Genomic DNA, 17,239 nt, shown 5'->3' on the forward strand with positions numbered 1-17,239 from the left:
TGGCAAGACTTTGTTCTATTGACACTACCATCTAATGAGATATAGATTATTTTAGACTATTTCAGAAAATGTCTTCTGCATATTGATTCTGATTACATGGCTATTAAAACAAGCATGAATTATCCAGCCAGATTTCTCCTTCCCCCAAATTTCACCCTCATGGATGTTCAATCGTTAAAAATAAATAAAATTAAAAACTGTAGTGCTTCAAAGAACACTATCAAGAAAGTGAAAATACAACCTGGTCGGTGTGGCTCGGTTGGTTGGATGGTCACCCCATGCACCAGGAGGTGGCAGGTTCAATTCCTGGTCAGGGCATGTGTAGAGGCAGCCAATTGTTCCTCTCTGACATCGATATTTCTCTCTCTCAAAAATCAATAAAATAAACTAAAAATAAAGTGAAAAGACAACCCACAGAATGAGAGATAATATTTTCAAACCTTATATCTTATAAGGTACTAACATCTAGAATAAAGAATTCTTATAACTCAACAACAAAAAGATAAACCAACTAAAAAATGGGCAAAGGATCTGAATAGATATTTCTCCAAAGTAGGTACACTAATGGCCAAAAAGCACATGAAATGATGCTCAACATCATTAGTCATTAAGGATACAAAGTAAAACCACAATAAGATACCACTTAACACCCACTAGGATGGCTAGAAAAAAAAAAGTGTTGGTGAAGATGTGGAGACATTATAACTCTCATACATTGCTGGTAGGAAGTAAAAGGATGTAATTGCTTTGAAAAACAATTTGCAATTCCTCAAAAAGTTAAACATAGAGTTACCACATGACCCCTCAATTCCACAACTAGGTATATACCTAAGAGAAGTGAACATCCACACTAAAAACTTGTATAAGAATGTTCATAGCAGCATTATCCATAGTAGCCAAAAAGTGAGAACAACCCCACTGTTCATCCACTGAGGAATGAAGAAATAAAATATGATACATACATACAGTGGACTTTAATTGGCAATAAAAAGGAATGAAATACTGGCACATACTACAAGTATAAACCTTGAAAACATTATGCTAAGTAAAAGAAGCCAGACACAAAAGACCATATGCTGTATTATATGGTTCTTCTATTTATATGAAATGCTCAGAATGGGCAAATCCAAATAGACAATAGGAGCTGGGGGCTGGGAGCAAGGAGAAATGAAGGGTGACTATTATTAGATATGGAGTTTCTTTTTGAGGTGATGAAAAAGTTCTGGAATTAGACAGTAGTGATGATTGCAGAAGTTTATAAATATAATAAAAACCAGTGAATTGGCACCTTAAAATTTTTTATAAAAGCCCAGCCGGCATGGCTCAATGGTTGAGAGTGGACCTATGAACCAGGAGGTCATGGTTAGATACCCAGTCAGGGCACATGCCCGGGTTGCAGGCTCCATCCCCAGTGGGGGCATGTAGGAGGTACCAATTGATGATTCTTTCTCATCACTGATGTTTCTATCTCTCTCTCCCTCTCCCTTCTTCTCTGAAATCAATAAAAATATATTTTAAAAAAAGTGAACTTGAATTTAATTTGACAGCCAAGCAGAACAAGTAAGACACACAAAACTTTATCTATAAGGTACTAAGGATTCCAGTGTCCAAAGAAAGCTTAAGACTATATTTTGGTTTAATCCAATGACTTTAAATGATAAAAGCAGTATACTTGTTCTTTTCCATAAAAACAAAACGTTATTAAAAACATCTGAATATAAATGTATAAAATAGTTTTAATGTTTATATTAAATGATATTAAATAAAATATATAATGTATCAAATCCAAATATATATAGCATAGATTATAAAAATATAGTCAATATACCTATTAAATCTATTTATAAAATATTTTACACAAAAAGAGTAAAGTTAATTAAATGTTGTTTTTTTCTCTCATCCTCAGCTATTACCATGCTTCATCTAATTTAGGTTTCTTTCCAAGTTCAAGTAGAAGATGACCATTAAATATACTCAGAATAGTCTCTCAGTATCAAAATCCTTCTGTTCCTTTTTTTTGGTTACTTTTATTTCTTTTCTTATCTTCTCTTCTTCCTTCCCCTTTGGTTCCAACATATAAAATATTTATTTTTACTCCTTAAGAAATCAGATCAATCCACTAATTTTTTTATTCCTTCCTTCTTTTCTTTCCTTCCTCCCTTCCTCCCTTCCTTTTCCACTAACTTTTCAAAAGCAAGAAGAAATGTGATATTCCACTAACTTTTCAAAAGCAAGAAGAAATGTGATATTAACTGTTGGAACTACCTATCCACTTGGAGGACTAAGGAAGAATGATGATACTGAAATAGGAAAAAAAGCGTACAAATAGCATGCTTCCCCCAAGTACCTTATGCCAGGGCACTGAAGGCACCTAAGAATCCCTGGGTCTCATCCTTTGGTTTCCATTGTGTTTAAACTGGTACACTGAAGAGCTGATTTTCCTAAAACCACAACTAGAATACAACCAAATAACACACCCCATGCCTTTGTAACCACACTTTCCAGTCTTCTGAGATGAACACCTCATGCACATCACTCACCTGGTCCTTTGGCTTTTGGTCTTTGTTTAGGGGCTGCAGAGGCTTCTCTTTTCTTTCCCCAGGGACACTGTTAGAGGACCACGTAGGAATTAGGTTTCCAGGTCGAGTGCTGGACTTAGTGTTATCCTGCAGCCTCTCCTTCACTTGAGAAATATTACATTTACCTTCTAGCTCATTAGAGACATTTATGCATCTTGGCTGATTCTCTTGAACTAACCCGTCGCTCAAGTTCCTTTCTGCAGGTAAGATGTCAATGTTCACTCTACTGATTGTAGCTAGTGATTCTGTGGTACTGCTCATGTCTGCTTTGCAGGTGTGGCCTTTCAGACTTGCAGGTGTCTTCAAGGGGTCAATGACTATGTGTTTCTCCTGGGATAAACCTTTGTCTTCATCCTAAGTGAAATGCTTCCAAGTTATTACAGCACTCTTCACACCATATAAACAAGTTAACTCAAAATGGAACAACAGGTTCCTCACAAAGTTAAACATAAGATTACCTGGTGACCCAGCAATCCCACTCCTAGGTACATATCCCAAAGAACTGAAAGTAGGAACTCAAACAGGTATTTGTGCACCAATGTTTATAGCAGTATTAGTCACGATGACCAAAAGGTGGAAAAGACCCAAATGTCTATTAGCAGATGAATGGATAAACAAAATGTGGTATACATATAGTGGAACATTATAAAGCCATAGAAAGGAATGAAGTTCTGATACATGTTACAACATGTATAGTCCTTGAAAGCACGCTAAGTGAATTAAGTCAGACAGAAAAGAATAAATATGGTATGGTTCTACTTATATAAGATACCTAGAACAGGCAAATTCATAGAGGTTAACAAGGCCTGGGAGTGGGGAAAAATGTAGAGTTAGTGCTTAATGGGTACAGAGTTTTTGTTTGGAATGATGAAAGTGTTTTTAGAAGATAGTGGTGATGGTTGTACAACACTTTGAATATAATTAAGGCTACTAAATGGTACACTTAAAAATGGCTCGCCCAGTCAGTGTGGTTCAGTGGTTGAACATCGACCCATGAACCAGGAGGTCTTGGTTTGATTCCTGGTCAGGGCACATGCCCGGGTTGCGGGCTTGGATCCCCAGTGGGGGGCATGGAAGAGGCAGCCGATCAATGATTTTCTCTCATCACTGATGTTTCTATCTCTCTCTCCTTCTCCCTTCCTCTCTGAAATCAATAAAAATATATATTTTTAAAAAAGTTAAAGATAGAATTACCAAATTTCAAGTCTTAGGAATATACCCAAAAGAACTGAAAGCAGGCCCTGGCCAGGTAGCTCAGTTAGTTAGAGCATTGTCCCATTACACCAAAGTTTCAGGTTTGATCCCCAGGTAGGGCACATACAAGAACCAACCAATGAATGCATAAATAAATGGAACAACAAATTGATGTTTCTCTCTCTCTCTATCTCTCTCTCTCAAATCAATAAGTATTAAAAATTAATTACTAGGAGAAAATAAAGAATTGTACACAAATGTTCATAACAATAACCAAAAGGTGAAAACCACCCAATATCTATAAATGAATAAATGGATAAACAAATTGTGGTATATACATACAATGGGATATTATTCACACATACATATAAATGAAGTATTGATACAAAAACATTATGTTAACTGAAAGAAGCCAAGACACAAAAGGTCACATATTGCATGATTCCATTTATATGAAATATCTAGCAAACCCATAAGAGACAGAAAACACACTGGTGGTGGTTTTCAGGGGCCGGATAGGAATGAGGATGACTATTTAATAAGTATGGGGTTTCATTTGGAGTGACGTGAAAATGTTTTAGAACTAGATAGAGGCGATGGTTTCACAACACTGTGAATGTACTGAATGCAATTAATTGTTCACTTTAAAATGGTTAACTTTGCTATAAAGGGTTAATGGGGGGAAAGAGGGACACATAATACTTTGAATAATAAAGATTTTTTTAAATGGTTAACTTTGTTATATAAATTTCACCTCAATAAAAGAAATTCTTAGAATAAAGTTATTACAGCACTGACTTCATGAAGTTTGACAGCCCACTTTGAATAAAGTGAGCTAAACGAAATCACCTTCACCAGCATTCTTTCTCTACAATACACAATTAATTACGTAACAGAATCTCCAGTAAAGCCTAATCACTTCACATAAAGTAACTTATTTATATAACCTATCATTTTAATAGTTTCTAAAACATATATCCTTTTAAAAAGAAACATACCATTACATATGTCTTGGAGCCCTCAGAAGACTGTGGTTGGGGGGGAACTACTTCATGATTTGATTCAGCCTTTCCAGAAACCATTGAAGAAACAGGCTTGGATTTAGAGTCACCATTTTTAATATTATTCTTGGAGGTTTTTCTTTATGAGGAAGAAAAGAAAGTTATCAATATAATTAAGATGAAAAGTTTTTTTCTTTATATTATCAATATATTGAAGATGACAGATATATGAGAAAATGTGTGTATGTATAACATTCCCTTACAGAATTGCTTAATTTATAGAGAACAGTCTTTTACAAACCAGGGGTAATTCTACAAAACACTCGACCAGTACTCTTCAAAAACAATCAAGGTCATGAAAAACAAAGAAAGTGAAAATTGTCCCAGACCCAACCTAACTAAGGAGACATGAGGACTAAATGTAATATGATATCCTGGATTGGATCCTGAAATAGAAAAAGACATTAGTGGAAAAACTGGGGAAAGCTGATGAAAGTCTGGAGTTTGTTTAGCCAACAGTAAGGTACTGATGAGGGTTCTTAGTACTAACAAATGTACCATGGTAATGTTAGGAGAAACTGCATGGCAGGTATACAGAAAGTCGGTGTACTATCTCTCCAACTTTTCTGTAAATACAAAATTTTTCCAAAATAAAAATCTCTGAGAAATTGCCCTGGCCGCCTGGCTTAGTTGGTTGGAGCATTGTTCCGTGCTCTAAAAGGTTGTGGGTTCGATTCCCAATCAGGGTACATACCTAGGTGGCAGGTTCAATCCCTGGTCAGGGTGCATATGCGAGGCAATGTTTCTCTTTATATCGATGTTTCTTTCTCTCTCTCTCTCTCTCCCTCCACCCCCACTTCCTGTCTCTAAAATCAATAAACATACTCTTAGATGAGGATTAAAAAAAAATCTCTGAGAAATTGTCTCACATATAGAAGTACCAGGATAATTTTCATCTTCAAGTCTCATATGTTTGAAATACTACCACAACTGCTTTGCGAAGTTTGAGAGAAAAAATGATTGGTAATATTCAGCCTTGACTTGCAGAATAAATATATATAGAAACAATATCCCCAACTGTTCTAGTGTGACGTTTCTACAACAGGGCTAAACCTCTGGAAAATTCAAGAGAAGCATGAAGACTAGCACTGGAGATTGAAGGTCAAAGTTCTGTTTGGTGGGAAATTAGAGACAATGTAAACAAAAAGGTAGTCCTTTATCCCTGGGGACTTGTCTCCCAAATTTAACATGTCACAAAGCAGAAATCATGAAGGCCTTCCTTGGCCTCAAGGTTTAGATTCTGGAATACCTGCTCAGTGAAGGTAGGACCTGCAAGTCAAAGAAAATAATTCTTTCTCTTGAGAAGTCATGAGTGAAGAGGGAAGCTTATGAAGGTCTCAGAAATCTGAGCACTATATTTTAGATGTGACTATTATCTTACATAGTAAATAATGTAATAGGTTTCTTTGATAATCTCTCATTTTAAAATGGTTTCTAAAACACATGCCTTTTTAAGAGAATCATACTCAATATGTCTTGGAATCCTCTGAGGAATGTTAAAGTGATTCTCTGAATGGTTCTCTCAATTTCTGATTTTAGCAATTAAGCAAATCTCAACATATGTTCTAATCATGCAATTTCACTTCATGTTTAAAAGGAACTCACCATAAATTCTTGCACATTAAAATTATAGAAACCACCCTCTTTTACTCCATCTATATAGCCCAGCTACTTGCAAGGGAAGTATCTTACGCCTTTGTGGCCTCCAAAAAGAAGAAGATTTGGCGCTTTATGTAAGGCTGCCTCAGGATGCTCCTTACAGAGGGTCTTTCCTCAGGCCTTTTGCTCAGCATTGTCCTTATCAGTTCTGCCAGCTCTGGGCTATAATCTTTCGGCATTGGTGGCAGCTACAAAGAGAAATACTACAATTATGACTAATCGTCTTGTGAAGCAAAGTAAATGAAGGTAGAGTTTTCCAATATTTATCTTAAGTCATTATCCACATAAGCATAAAATAACCAGTATTAGTCTACAGGAAGCATACTGATGTCCTGGTTATAACAGCAAGTTGTAAGGTTGTAAAAGTATATTCTTCAAACCAGCATTCCCATTTGAGGACTCCCTCCTTCAGAAATAAGGGCATGAGACATCCTGTCAAGATGGGAGCATAGGTAAACATGGTACTCACATCCTGCCACACCACAGTAAAATTACAACTAAACTAAAGAACAACCATTATTCAGAACCACCTGAAATCTGGCTGAATGGAAGTCCTATAACTAGGAAATTAAAGAAGAAGCCACATAGAGACTGGTAGGAGGGGAGGAGATGCAAAACAGGCTGGTCCCACACCAATGTGTGGCGGTTAAAAATCAGGAGGGATATTTCGGCTGCAGAGGTCTTCCTGAGGAGCAATAGGTTCCAGGGTTCCAGTGCCAGGAAGAGAGTCGCCATAGCCTCTGGCTGTAAAAATCAGTAGGGATTGAGACCAGGGGAGACAGAGGCCTGGCTGGAGTCCCAGGCAGTTCCTCTTAAAGGGCCCACACACAGACTTACTCAGACTCACTGTCTGAGCTCCGGCACTGGGGCAGCAGCTTGATAGGCACCAGAGACATACGGGGAGAAACTGAATGGCTGGCATCAGGGTGACAGCTGGGAGGGGCAGTTTTCTCCCAGACAAAAGTGCTGGCAGAGGCCACTGTTCCATCCTCCCACAAAGCTGGCAGGTGGGCGATTCCATCAACTTCACTCACACTGTTTGCTTTCCCTGGTGACTCCCTGAGGCCCTGCCCTACCCAACTTTTGAGCCCACTCAAGCTGTTTCCAGTGGTTTTTCATAAGAATGGCCTGTCTTGGCTCTTGCTTCAGATTTTCCTAAAACCTCTCAAAAAAGCAGCATCTGGCCTCAGTAAGCCCCTACCTCTCGCTAAATGACCCAACAATGCCTGGGACTAGCAGTACCTGGCCTTGGTTCATAGCTTGGCCTCACCTGAGTTCCTCTAAGTCCAGCACAAGTAGTGGCCATCTGCAGATTACTTTGTAGCTCATGTCATGTGGTCCTGGGCAGAACACAGGTGGTGCCTAACCTTGGCCTGTACCTCCTGGGAGGGCCCAGAGCCAGCACACCCAGTGGACAGTTTCAGACCATGTCAAAGCACCACCACCCAATCACCTCCACAAGTGACACACTCAAGGGGCAGACTCAGCAGGCACCAGAGCCCTGCTGAAGTAAGTCCTGCTCTGTGGAGTGGACCACCACATAGCTGATCCTCCACAGTAGTCAGAGGTTGATGATTATAGTCAGTCCTTGCAGCGGATCATCCTGGGGGTAAATCCCTCCCACTGATGCATTAACAGCAATCAAGGCTCAACTACAACAGGAGGGTGTACACAGCCCACACAGGGAGTTCACCTGGAGTGCCCAGCCTGGGTGATCAGGGAGGCTGTGCCATAGGACCCTACAGAACACCTACTACATTAGGCCACTCTACCAAGCCTAGAAGACATAGCAACTCTACCTGATAATAGAAACAAACACAGGGATACTACAAAAATGAAGAGACAAAGAAAGATGCCCCAAATGAAAGAACAGAACAAAACTCCAGAAAAAGATGGGAGGGCAGTTGGCAGGGTGGGTGACAAAGGTGAAGGGATTAAGAAGTACAAATTGATAGTTACAGAATAGTCATGAAGATGTAAAGTTCAGCATAGGGAATATCCTATATAATAAAAGCATAATATACTAAGTGTCCAGTCATCCGTTCAACCAAAGTGTAATATGCTAATGTTATGCTAAGGCCACTCAACCGCTCACTATGACGTGCACTGACCACCAGGGAGCAGTCGACCAGTTGCTATGATGTGCACTGACCACCAGGGGGCAGCCGCTCCAACTGGTAGGTTTGCTTGCTGCTGGAGTCCGGTGATCAGGACTGAGTGAGATGGGCCAGACACACCCTGGGACCCTCCCTCGGTCCCTCCCAGGCCCCAATCATGCATTGGTGGGGTCCCTCGGCCTGGCCTGCACCCTCTAGCAATCCGGGATCCCTCAGGGGATGTCCGACTGACATTTAAGCCTGATCCCACAGCGGGATTGGGACTAAACCGTCAGTCAGACATCCCTCTCGCAATCCGGGACCACTGGCTCCTAACCGCTCACCTGCCTGCCTGCCTGCCTGATCACCCCTAACCACTCTACCTGCTTGCCTGATTGCCCCTAACCACTCGCCTGCCTGCCTGATTGCCCCTAATCACCTCTGCCTTGGCCCCCGTCCCCACGGCTTCGTCCGGAAGGTTGTTCAGCTGTCCGGTCTAATTAGCATATTATGCTTTTATTATTATAGATGTGTGTATATGTGCATATATACACCTAGAGTTATATCTATATAAGACAAGAAAAAGCCAGGAAGGCCATGTACCAAATTGTTGGCAATGGTTATCTACAGGGGATTAAAATGGATAGGAGAGGGGAATTTCACTCCTTTCTTGTTTGATTCTTTAAATAGTATAATTATGGAAGATTTTTACTTCTTTTGTATTTTTCAATATCTAATTTTTAAATATTAAACAATTTAATATTTCTCAAATTAAAAATTATTTTTAATTTGATTAAATTAAATCAGTAGGTCATTTATAGCCTTAAACTTGTTGGTATATGGATGCCTGACACTGCAGAGGGCAACTAACCTCATGGAACTAACATATAAAGTTGGTCACTCTGGTATCAAAGGAACAAGTTCAAATAGAATGGATTCATTTTAATTATTTACTTATTTTAAATGTTTTTATTGATTTTAGAGACAGAGGAAGAGAGAGGGATAGAGATAGAAACATCAGTAAGAGAGAAACTTCGATCAGCTGCCTCCTGCACACCCCTACTGGGGATAGAGCCCGCAACCTGGGCATGTGCCCTGATTGGGCATCGAACCAGGGAACTCTTGGTTCAAGGATCGATGCTAACCACTGAGCAACATCAGCCAGGCAAGAATGGACTCATTTTAAATGGGGCTCATTTGACCATAAGCTGTTTAGGAGAAGCTACCAACAGTCCCTTATGGCACTGCACATCCTGTGGCTATACATAGTGGTTCTCAAAAAGCCAATTCCTTGGAGCCATTAAGCTACTTTTACAAATTAATATTAAGAAATGATCAATTCCTTCTCCTCCAGTTCAACCTTTCCCACAGAAGAGACCCACCGATCTTAATTATCCACCCAATAATAATGATTACTCACATTTGTCAGTAGCAACTTACAAAGCTGCATTAAATTAACATTGCTCCAAATATTTAAAACAATTAGTTCCGGAATTTTCTTTACCTTTCCTTCAATAATCCGATAAACTAAAGAATTCATGTCTTTTGCATTGAAAGCATGCTTCAGGGTGGCCATTTCATAAGCACAGCATCCCAGAGCCCAAACATCAGACTAGAAAAGAAAAACAGTAAATGGTTATATATCAGAATGCCTTATTTACATTTTTCCTCCTAAAAAGAAAAAGACATTTTCGTTACACCAATTCACAGAGAATTCTTTGACATAACTATTCTGATGAGCTCTGAAATCATCAATACTGTCCTAGAGACAAGGTGAGCTGGCATATTGTCCTACCTTATAGTTGTAGGGTTTGTTTGAGAACAATTCAGGGCTCATATAGTAGGGTGTGCCAATGAGGGTGCTAGCCATATCACAGTGGTTCTCCAACACTCGGGCAATTCCTAGGTCACCCACTTTGATGATGTTTGTTCTTGTTAGGAAGACATTTTGAGTTTTCAGATCTCGGTGAAGGATATGTTTTTCATGTAAATACTGAAAAGAGAAATAAAATTTCACTAAGTATAAATTTACCTATCTACTTATTTACTCCTGACTTCTTATATACCATTAATAATTACGAATTAAAGAGCCATAGTTATCTACATATCAAAACACTATTGTTTTATAGTCTCTAAATAAAAAGTCTGATTTACAACTTTCCAAAGTAAAAAAATTGCCCTAGCCAGGTAGCTCATTTGGTTAGAACATTGTCCCTATATGCCAATGTTGCATGTTTGATCTTTGGTCAGAGCACATACAAGAATCAACCAATGAATGCATAAATAAGTGGAACAAAAAGTCAATGTTTCTCTCTCTCTCTCTCAAAAAAAAAAAAAAAAAACCCAGGAAATTAAAAAACAATTATACATTAAAATAAAATAAAAAGGGTGAGCTCAGCAATAGCAACTGTGATGGCAGCAACGGCAGTGGAGTGGGCAGTGCTGGGCAGAGCGGGTTAGGGCAAGTGCATGATGGTGAACACACTGGTCAAGTCCACGGTGTAGAAGTCCACCCCACCGGGCCTGGGGCAGGGCCCACGCTCCAGACGCTGCAGCTGCACAGGTAGCCCATGCTCCCACCTCCAAGACCTGAACGACATCACCCACAATGTCCACTACAAGAACTACCTTGTCCGCAGACTCAACAGAAGCCACATGCTCCCCCATGGGCCCCGGCTGGGTGAACCTGGCCCTGACCCTCGGGCCACCTCTGGGGCCTCAAAAGTTCACCGGTGGGCTCAAGACAATTTCACAGAGGAGTACTGAGCACAGGCAAACCCCGGGCACCTGGGGTTCCCCAAATGCTCAGCAGCCACCCACCGCACACATGTGTACTAGAGCATATATTAAAGGTGGACAATTGCCTTTTTAAAAAGTAAAAAATTCCAGTATCCTTCACAATTGTTCATTAACCATTATATCATTTAGTGCTTACAAACTCCCACTGAGTAGGAAAAAAACAACTTTACAAGGTCAGAGGCACTTTCCTCTCAGATTCATAGACTCTTCAGCTTAATAATATTTTCAAATACAACAAGTTCACATTTATTTAGAGAGAGTATCCTAGAATTTAAACTACAAGGTCAACTAATTCTGGACAAGTCTGTCCAAATCCAGAGGATTTCGTAAACAGTCTCACTACTGAATATGTGTATATTTAACCACAAACATGTTTTACCTTTCCACTCACTTTGCCACAAGGTTAAAGCCCCAAATCCAATGGTTTAAGCATATTCATTAGCCCAACCACCTTTCAGTATGACACAGCTGACCAGATAATAACAAGCATGGTCATTCTTTGCTCTCTGTCAACTCAGGGCCCTTAAAATGGACTTTGGTATAAATATTAAATGGAGAATTGGCTTTTCCTCCAATTAGACATGAAATCCATGTCTACTTCAATATGGATGTCACTCATCCAGAAACATTCCAATGCTACAACATGAGCAACCGGGTCCACTTCACAAATGGATTTTCAAAAAATCCATTTTTTTTCATGTACACATTTTGGGAAGAATTTCCCTAAAATCCACCTGCCCTCCCCCTGGCCCCTTGGAGCAAGCAGGATTCTGTGAGTCTGGACGGTACCTGCAGAGCCATGGCGATCTGAACAAACCACTCCACCACCTGACTTTCAGGCAGGAGCTGCCCTTTCTGCTCCTTGAGCTTTCGGTACAGATCACCTCCTTCGCAGAAGCCCATGACGATGTACAGCAGACCGTCCCCTCCCTCCCAGGACTCCTTGTAAGTGACAATATTGGGATGCTTCAGCTGGGACAGGAGCTGGGCTTCTTGTTCAGCAGCTCGCCGCTCTCGGCTGGAGGCATTTCGCAGGTTCAGTTTTTTGATGACATACTACAAAGAAAACATGTGTTTTTACAATGTAAAAAATAAACATACAGCTTTATAGGTTCAGAAGTATTTAGCGCTCTCCTGAATGTCCTCAAAATTAATCTTCTGAAACTTGTCCAATAACCTACTCATTTTATTATTCAAAAAGCACAAAATTGAGAAAAAATAACTGCTCTCACTAATAGTACTTTTTACAGGTTAGACTAATAGCAGGGTGGTCACACAAAAAAATTCTTCAGGCAGAATGGATCCATGGGTTGCATGAAGTTTTCAAAGGGATCCATAGCCCAATAAGGTTAAAAAAATCACTGACCGCCCTGACCGGTTTGGCTCAGTGGATAGAGCATCGGCCTGCGGACTGAAGGGTCCCAGGTTCGGTTCCGATCAAGGGCATGTACCTTGGTTGCGGGCACATCCCCAGTAGGGAGTGTGCAGGAGGCAGCTGATCGATGTTTCTCTCCCATCGATGTTTCTAACTCTTTCTCTCCCTTCCTCTCTGTAAAAGATCAATAAAATATATTTTTTTAAAAAAAATCACTGACCATCAACATACAAAATTATTCCCACATTAAAAAAAATCAATATCCTCTCACACCTAATTCACTACCCTCAATCAATCAAAAGACCACACAATTATCACTCAATGAACACATATATAATTGTGCTTTGTAAAATGTAAACTTCCGCTCAAATGTGAGGGGCTATCCTCAACTCAAAAACCCAATGACTGCTCCCCTCACACACACACACACACACACACATCTGCCTACTGAATAACTCTCTTATGCCTGAGCTTTTGTTCCAGGCAGAGTGACCAGCACCCGAGACAAAGAAGAGTGGGCGAGAGTCTTATACTTAGGTGGGCATCTGTAAGCTTGCCTGGGGCAGCCCTGTTGTGTTGGTGTAATTATCAATGGCACCTCCTTTCAGTTTCAAACTTGTCCCTGTCTGTGCAATATATTATACGGTCAACTTATTTATAAACCACATTAAAGAACTGGCTGGCTCCTTATCCTGAAGTTGAGACAAAGTGCTTTAAGCAAAGGAGTGACACTACACCTAACTTTTAGAACAATCACTAAGATTGCAATGAAAGGGATGGACTGGAGAAGAGCAAGTCGTGTGGCAGGAGGGGCCAGTGGGAGGCCTGGACAAGAGTTTACCTGGAGATAAAGACGTCCTGGCCTGGGGTGGTACCAGTGGAGATGGAGAAGAGCCTGCGGGCCTAGTGGACAGATGAATGGGGGTGAGGGGAAGAGGGGAATCAATAACGACTCCCAGGTGTCCAGCGCGGGCAACTGGCTGGTTGGTGGTGCTACTCACTGAAACCGGGATCAGGAGAGGAGGCTGGCAGAAAGGTGATGAGTTTTAAGCATGTCCACTGGTCTCCGGGTCATATGTATGGGGCCCGTCCCTCAGGGAGTAATATTTGCCAGGCGCTGTGTTAGGTCCCGAGAACGTTTGCTCTCAGGGATCGTTGAGCGTGCTCCGGAGAAGTGTCCATCAAGCACACAATGAACACACAAAGTAGTACAGGGTGTTCGGGGTGCGTATTACAGGAAGGTATGGCCTAGTCTCGGTGGACTGGGACACTGGCCCCGAGGAAGTGCCCTCGGGGTGAGTCCCCTGCAGACCACCCCGGGGTCTAACGTTTGGACAGAGCCCTGGGCGAACCCCTGCGTGTTCCCCGCCCCCTGATGGGCCCCAACTCCGCCGACCTGCCTGCCGTCCCGTCGGTGCCTCACGAGCGTCACCTCCCCGTAGCTGCCCCTACCAACCACCCGCAGATAGCAGTAGGCGGCCAGGGGCATGTTCCCGGCGCCGGGCAAAAGTCGGGGTGCGGCGCGGCAGCTGGCCACAGCGAAGGGCCCCGCTCATGCCCGAGAAGCTGCCGGGCCGGTGGCTGCCGAGAGGGCCCGGCTCGGGCGCGAGCGCAAAGCCCAGGCCCTCGGAGACGCCGCTGCCATAGCGATCCCCGCCGGCGCCGCTCTGCGCATGCTCGGGCGGCCGGCGACGCTCCACCGAGCGTCCGCCGGCGCCGGAGGACCCGCCATAGAGCCGAGGCGCCGGGCGGCCAGAGCGTCTCCGCCGGTTCTGCGCGCACTCTCAGTGCCACCGCCGCGAACTCCCGGGTTGCCGGGCAGAATACGGTCATGGGAGCTGCCCGCTTGTTGAGCATTTGTTCTAAGCGCTTTGCGAATGTTGATCATTCATTTTAGAAGTATTTATTGCCCGTCTACCATCTGCCAGGCTGACAGATTCCCTGCCCTCCTGGAGCTCACATTCTAATGGGAGTGGGTGGTAGTGACAGACTCTACCAGCGGTTCTCAACCTGTGGGTCGCGACCCCTTTGGGGGTGGAACGACCCTTTCACAGGGGTCGCCTAAGACCATCAGAAAACACATATATAATTACATATTGTTTTTGTGATTAATCACGATGCTTTAATTATGTTCAATTTGTAACCATGAAATCGGGGGTCACCACAACATGAGGAACTGTATTAAAGGGTTGCGGCATTCTAAGCCCTGTGGGGATGAGCTCCACCCCTTCTAGATTTCTATTGCTCTTTCATGCTCCTCTTTAGCTTCTGACCACTCCTTTGACTCACTGGGCTTCCTTTGACTTGCATCAGCTCCTTTTCCCAAGCATCAGCTCACAGAACACAGCAAGGCACTCAAGTTTCATCACTGTGGTGCCCTAGTGCTTGGCACTGTGCCCAACCTACCACAAGGTGATCCATACTAGTGTAGGAAAACTTCAAGGGTACATTTTAATGTTGATCCAGCTCAGCTTTTACAGAGGCCAGAAAACAGGCCAAAAGGTCATTATGGCCTGGGGACAATAAACCTTTCCCAGAAGCTGCTCTGCGAGACAAAGTCCAGGACAAGCAAATAGAGATCAAAGAGGCCCCTAGGTCCCCTCACCATATCGGGGTCACAGCAGCCAGTACATTTCACCCAGGGCCCTGGAGTGGGTTGACCCGGGGCCATGTCTGTCCAGTGTGCGGTGGCTTGTAGGAGACAGTGAGGGTTTGGGCATAAAAATTAAGAAAATGCAGGTAAAAGAAGGGTCTTTGACTCTGCTTCTCCCTTCTTCCTGATAATGCAGAGGGCCTTTCTGCCATTACATGATAGGCTTGGGCTTTGGAGACAGAAAGATCTGGGTTTGGATACCTGCTCTGTCACTTGCTGGCCGCTTGCATCAGAGCTCGGTGCTGAGCCCCAATGCAACACGGAAGTCTCTCACAGGCTCAGAGGTACACCAGGAGGCTAAATTAGACAATAAAGGGATTGGAGCAATGCATGACCCATAACCAGCCCTCCATTAGGAAAAGGGGCACTCATTGTCTGCCCAGGTGGGAGAATGCTGGGCTACTTCTGTTCTTCTTTCCAACTCTGGGCGAGAAGATCCAGAGAGATGAGGCAACTGTCCTAAAGGATGGGTCACCCATTACCCATCCCTAAGACGCCTAGGCTGCCTCTGGGAGAACTGCTAGCGTAAACTCCTGACCAGACTCAGAGCGTGCCTCCGGGTAGAACTGGCATGAGAGACCCGCGTGAGAAACGGGCATGGGCAGACTCTTTGCAAGCCACAGGCCTCCCTGGCCAAAGTGGGACTTACTGAAGAGTTTGTTGATACTTAAAGAATTTTGAAAGTAACACTTAACGAAGTTTAGAAATCCACTTTTAGCTGTGGCTTCATGACACATGTCATCGTGTCACCAGGGTTGCCCTGTGCCAGACCCAGAGTTAGACAAGCAGCTGGGGTCTCCCCAGTTCACCTTGTCTGGGTGCAGTTCTATACAGAGGGGCACACTCTGAGTCTGGCCAGTTTACGCAGCTTAGAACCCCCGCGGGGAGAAAGCTTTCACTGTCAGTTTTTAACCACCCCCCCCCATTGTAATATTTGTCTTCATCCTGTCTAATGTTTAATCCATGTTTATCTAGCACTTTATTGACTGATGGTCTGAGTGAAGCGACAAGGCAGCAGGAGCCTTGAGAACAGGGTTGGCGCCATGGGGCTGCGGGTGCTGCTGTGTGTGTCCCTGGTGTCCCTCCTCACCCTGCAGGCCCTGCCTGCTCAGGCTTCACCCAAAAGGCCCAAAAGCAGCGAGGTATGTGGGTAAACCCTCGGGGCAGAAACAGGCAGCTGGGCCTGGCTGGGGCCTGGGAGGGGGACACAAGACCCTCACCCCAGGGACTGGGGCTTCCCCTACCCACCTTGACCACCTCTGACTGGAGAGTGAGGCCAAGGAGCAGAGGGTTCAGGCTGTGTCCCACGCCCATACCTTTAAAAAGCCTGAGCATTCACGCTCACACTGACCCCGGTTTGTTTTACAGAAGCGACAGGCTGTGGACACAGTGAGTGAGTCTCCGCAAAGGAGTCTGTGGTGGGGCCACTATTACAGCCGAGATTTCCCCGTCCCCAGGGGGGTGCCCCTCTGTTAGTGCTCTGGGTCGAGGGACTCCTGTCTCCTGGAAGTGGGGACTCCCCACCCCACCTCATCCCCAGCTGCTCGCTCTGAGGCAGAGAGAACAGGTGGGTCTCCCTGGGAGGTCTGGTTTGTTCTTCAGTCACCTTGTGTCAATCAGAACTGGGTGCTGACCCCAATACAACACAAGGTCTCTCATTGGCTCAGAGGCCCCCATCCCAGGCCACAGTGCTCTCACGTCTCACTTTAGACTGTCGACGGCGTGGTCATCCAGAGTTTGAAAGTCCACTGCAAAGTCACCTCTCGCTTCGCACACTATGTCATCACCAGCCAAGTGGTCAACAGCGCCGACCAACCAAAGGA

At 43.4% G+C, this 17,239-nt stretch overlaps 1 protein-coding gene across 5 annotated transcripts in view; it reads right to left on the bottom strand.

The window, feature by feature from the left end:
- The window catches only part of NEK4 (NIMA related kinase 4), a 32,941-nt gene extending 18,525 nt beyond the window's left edge, over nt 1-14,416 (bottom strand). For 3 of the 5 annotated variants that reach the window (XM_023755672.1, XM_023755673.1, XM_023755671.1), the window contains exons 1-8: nt 14,216-14,416; nt 13,605-13,666; nt 12,178-12,444; nt 10,385-10,582; nt 10,094-10,201; nt 6,527-6,681; nt 4,772-4,913; nt 2,541-2,933 (exon numbers count right to left, since the gene is read on the bottom strand). In XM_023755672.1, coding sequence (XP_023611440.1) covers nt 2,541-2,933; nt 4,772-4,913; nt 6,527-6,681; nt 10,094-10,201; nt 10,385-10,582; nt 12,178-12,444; nt 13,605-13,666; nt 14,216-14,252 — 1,362 coding nt within the window. In that variant the 5' untranslated portion in view covers nt 14,253-14,416. Of the gene's footprint in view, nt 1-2,540; nt 2,934-4,771; nt 4,914-6,526; nt 6,682-10,093; nt 10,202-10,384; nt 10,583-12,177; nt 12,445-13,604; nt 13,667-14,159 lie in introns of all 5 variants that reach the window. The other 2 variants (XM_014457670.2, XM_014457665.2) reach the window with 2 other exon arrangements.
- Between the last annotated feature and the right edge of the window lie 2,823 nt (nt 14,417-17,239).

The sequence above is a fragment of the Myotis lucifugus genome, unplaced genomic scaffold (assembly GCF_000147115.1).
Source record: "Myotis lucifugus unplaced genomic scaffold, Myoluc2.0 scaffold_83, whole genome shotgun sequence".
NCBI lineage: Eukaryota > Metazoa > Chordata > Mammalia > Chiroptera > Vespertilionidae > Myotis > Myotis lucifugus.